Below are 3,734 nucleotides of genomic sequence, written 5' to 3'. Positions count from 1 at the left end.
AGTGCTGCTTCATTTTCTATAACTGTGTGTGATTTCTTTTTCCCCATATATTCTATTGTATTTATTTATTATACTGTGAGTGCCTGTCTCAAATCGAATCTCGGTGTATCATGTGGAAAGCTGCACTTACGTTGAAAATAAATTCACTTTCGTTGTTTCTTCCCTTCTGTCTGTCTGTCTGTCTGACTGTCTGTCTGTCTGTCTGTCTGTCTCTCTCTCTCTCTCTCTCTCTCTCTCTCTCTCTCTCTCTCTCTCTCTCTCTCTCTCTCCTCTCTATCTATCTATCTATCCACTTGAATTATTACATGTTGATGTAATTCTTGTTAACTGCAATAGAAATAGATAAAGCGTTCAAGGACGTGGAAGTAACCGCCGCATCATTTCCAAGGGATAGGGTGGTAGAGTTTGAGCGTTGATTACCACGCCGTTCTATTCGACAGCGCAATGGTTGAATTGCAGTGCATCCGGAAATGCTAACAGCATAAGAAACCTTGCGAATGAAAGTCTCTGCCCGATGATAGGACAGTTTTCACGACCCGACATCTCAGATTCCCGTCAAAATGCGGCTGTTTTGCCGACAGACGGATCTGCACATTAGGTGCTTCATGGTCCAACAGCGCCCCCTGCAGCAGACTCGGGATCATTGACGGAATCTGAATATAGACAAAGAAGAACATATTAATATCCAGCCTTCAGTCTACCTGCATTCTACAGACGGTTCCTAATGCTATGGGTCTCTGCAATCGTGAGTGGACGGCTCTTACGTATCATCTAAGGTAGGGTTGAGGAGCGCGGCTTCATGTGTTCACCCGTGACAATTTGTTTTACCGCTCAATTTCATGCCATCGGCAATGTAGTAGGAAAACTCCAGCGGGTCAGTCAGCAGCTACGGCGGGTACCGCTGCTGGTATTGACACCGACTTGTTATTGTCACCTCTAACAAGATGCAGTCACAAGCTTGTTCACAGATGTATAGTCAGTACGCGGTGCACTGATGTGAAATAGGAAACATCAATAAAGTTTAAGAGATACAGAAAGAAAGCGGAACAGGAGCACAGTACCATAATGAGTTTCATCGTGACGTCAGTGGTCCACGTCAATGTGCCATCGTCCCGTAAAAATGGGCCACTCGAGAGTTGAATAACAGCGGGAGAACAGGCTGCCCTTGCGATTGTTAGTATGCACATTCAGATCATTGAGTCCTCCGCCCGACTGGAGGCTGGCGACTGCGCTCCTCTGACAGAAGGAAATATCAGACAGGGGGTGCTTCCGGGATCGACTGAGCTGTATGGACGTTTATTTTTCTGGAGTTTCCGGCTGGTAACTGTAGAGCAGTTGCCATATCAAGTAGAATTCTTGTCTCTGTGATATCGGGAGTTACTGGAGCAGGAGGAGAAAGCTGGACACGTGTTGCCGGTTCGAGACAGAATAAGTGGCTGTCAAACACCATCCTGTGCTGCCACCTAGTGGTGGAACATGAACTCTGAACATTCCTGTGATAAACAGGAAGGTTTTTGTACTGAGAGACCCTTTACTTCAAGCTCTGTGCGCTACTACAAGCGCAGAGGTAGACGGCGGAGTGGGAGGACGATGCCCGCGTCAGTTCCAGTTTAAACAGCGTGTCGCTGGGTCTTGTCGCCGCGTAGGAATCAGATGTGTAGTTCACAGATGATCCTTGCCCAGCAGAATAGAAGAGAACATCAATTGCCCGGCCGGATCGCTGTCTGTACCAGTACATATTTCTATAGCCCGTATTCAGCAGCGTACACGACAGAGTGGCCGGGTCTCCCTCTGCGATTGACAGGGAGGAAGGCGATTGCTCCACGTAGGCGGTCAGAATCCCTGTCGGACAGAAATCAGATTAGACTCCAATTTCTCTCAATTCATCATCAAAGTGCGCGGAAGCAAGATAGATGGAAGAGTTTGGTATTATCGAAGGACCGTGGCCACTCTCCGATTTTCCCCGGAGATTCGCACTGTTGTGCGATGTGTAATAGGCGAGATGTACAATCCTCACCCGATGACCATGGCCGAATGGTGGGTCATTTACACCGGCCGCTCTGCGATCAACACAACGAAATGCTGTGAGATGAGACACCCAAACGCACGAAAGCGCTGACGCACACGTACTCGAACTCGGGCAAAACCTCATCCATCGAAACGCAGTGAGGAACCGGGGTAAAATGCCGTTTAACAAGCACACATTTGTTCTGAGTTCAATTCCCCTCGCATCCTACAAGAAACCCCGATATCCTCTCAGAGCATCGTGGCAGAACGGAATGACCCCACGGGGGTCACTCTGACAAGCGCGTTACATATTTATCTGTCATAAAACACTTTGCCATTTGTTGAAAGGGATCAATCAAATCATTGCCCTCTTGGGGAGAAATTCTACCAAGAAGAACCACGTTCGATACTGCACCCCGCCGTTCCACAAAGTGCATTTTACACCCCCTGACCCCAGCCCTGTGATTTTAACTTACGCGGGATCACCGCCACGATCAGCGGAATGCAAAGCCTGGCCGTCAGCATCATTTACCGCTGTGTGGAATCGAGTGATGTTCCGTTTCAGCTCAGGGGGAAGTCTATCCGCGTTGCCTGAGAAAGCAATTCTCCCATTGGCCCCGTGGCAATGGTGTCACTTCTGCAAATATATTTGCCTCTTGGGTGCGGTTTACAGTGCTGACATTCTGTGATGAGACCCGAGTGCCACGCATGCGCTACAGGCAATTTGGATGATTCCAAGCTGAGAGGAAATAACAATAGACAATAGACAATAGGTGCAGAAGTAGACCATTCCGCCCTTCGAGCCTGCACTGCCATTCTGAGATAATGGCTGATCATCTACAATAAATACCCGGTTCCTGCTTTGTCCACATATCCCTCGATTCCCCTATCCATAAGATATCGATCTAGCTCCTTCTTGAAAGCATCCATAGAGTTGGCCGACACTGCATTCTGAGGCAGTGCATTCTACACCCCCACAACTCTCTGGGAGAAGACGTTTTTCCTTAACTCTGTCCTAAATGACCTACACCTAATTCTTAAACCATGCCCTCTGGTACTGGACTCTCCCAGCATCTGGAACATATTTCCTGCCTCTGTCTTGTCCAATCCATTAATAATCTTATAAGTTGCAATCAGATCCCCTCTCAATCTCCTTAATTTCAGCGTGTACAAGCCCAGACTCGATAACCTCTCTGCGTTAGACAGTCCAGACATCCCAGGAATAAGCATGGGAATTAGGTTCAAAATACTCCGTAAATGACCCCAAATAAATGCAATACCAGATTAGAGCTGCCAGTTACTTACTTACGATTCCGTGATCGGGGAATCAATTCTGTGCCAGAAAGTAATCGGCCTTCGTCAGAAACGCAGAGCGAGGCGGAGTGTAGTCGCCATCGCGTTTCCTTCAGTGTTGAGGTGAATGAAGTTATTCTCACTCGTTCCCGCTCTTGACTCAGTGTTGACAACTTCACGCAGCTCAGCATCTGACTGTTTGAAAACATAGCGAATCTCTTTAAATTTTTCACAGATCTCAATGATATTTATTACATTCATATTTAACGTTGATTGCTTATTGTGCCTATGCACAGTTTGCCTTCATTTAGAAATTGTTTGTCCATCTTTTTTCAATGGCTCCATTGCTATATTTTAACGCATCTGCTGTAAATGCCCGGAAATTAATCTTAGGGTAGCTTATGGTGCCACGAGTCTAGAGTTAAGCAGAGAAA

At 46.9% G+C, this 3,734-nt stretch overlaps 1 gene segment (V, D, J or C); it reads right to left on the bottom strand.

Moving 5' to 3' along the window:
* Positions 1-603: 603 nt before the first annotated feature.
* On the bottom strand, positions 604-2,535 carry LOC132389882 (T cell receptor beta variable 30-like). The segment is given in 3 exon segments: positions 604-653; positions 1,558-1,842; positions 2,484-2,535. Coding segments are annotated over 3 exon segments (387 nt in total).
* Between the last annotated feature and the right edge of the window lie 1,199 nt (positions 2,536-3,734).

The sequence above is a fragment of the Hypanus sabinus genome, unplaced genomic scaffold (assembly GCF_030144855.1).
Source record: "Hypanus sabinus isolate sHypSab1 unplaced genomic scaffold, sHypSab1.hap1 scaffold_692, whole genome shotgun sequence".
NCBI classification, from domain to species: domain Eukaryota; kingdom Metazoa; phylum Chordata; class Chondrichthyes; order Myliobatiformes; family Dasyatidae; genus Hypanus; species Hypanus sabinus.
The sequence above is the reverse complement of the archived record's forward strand: the minus strand, read 5'-3'. Positions and strand labels throughout refer to the sequence as shown.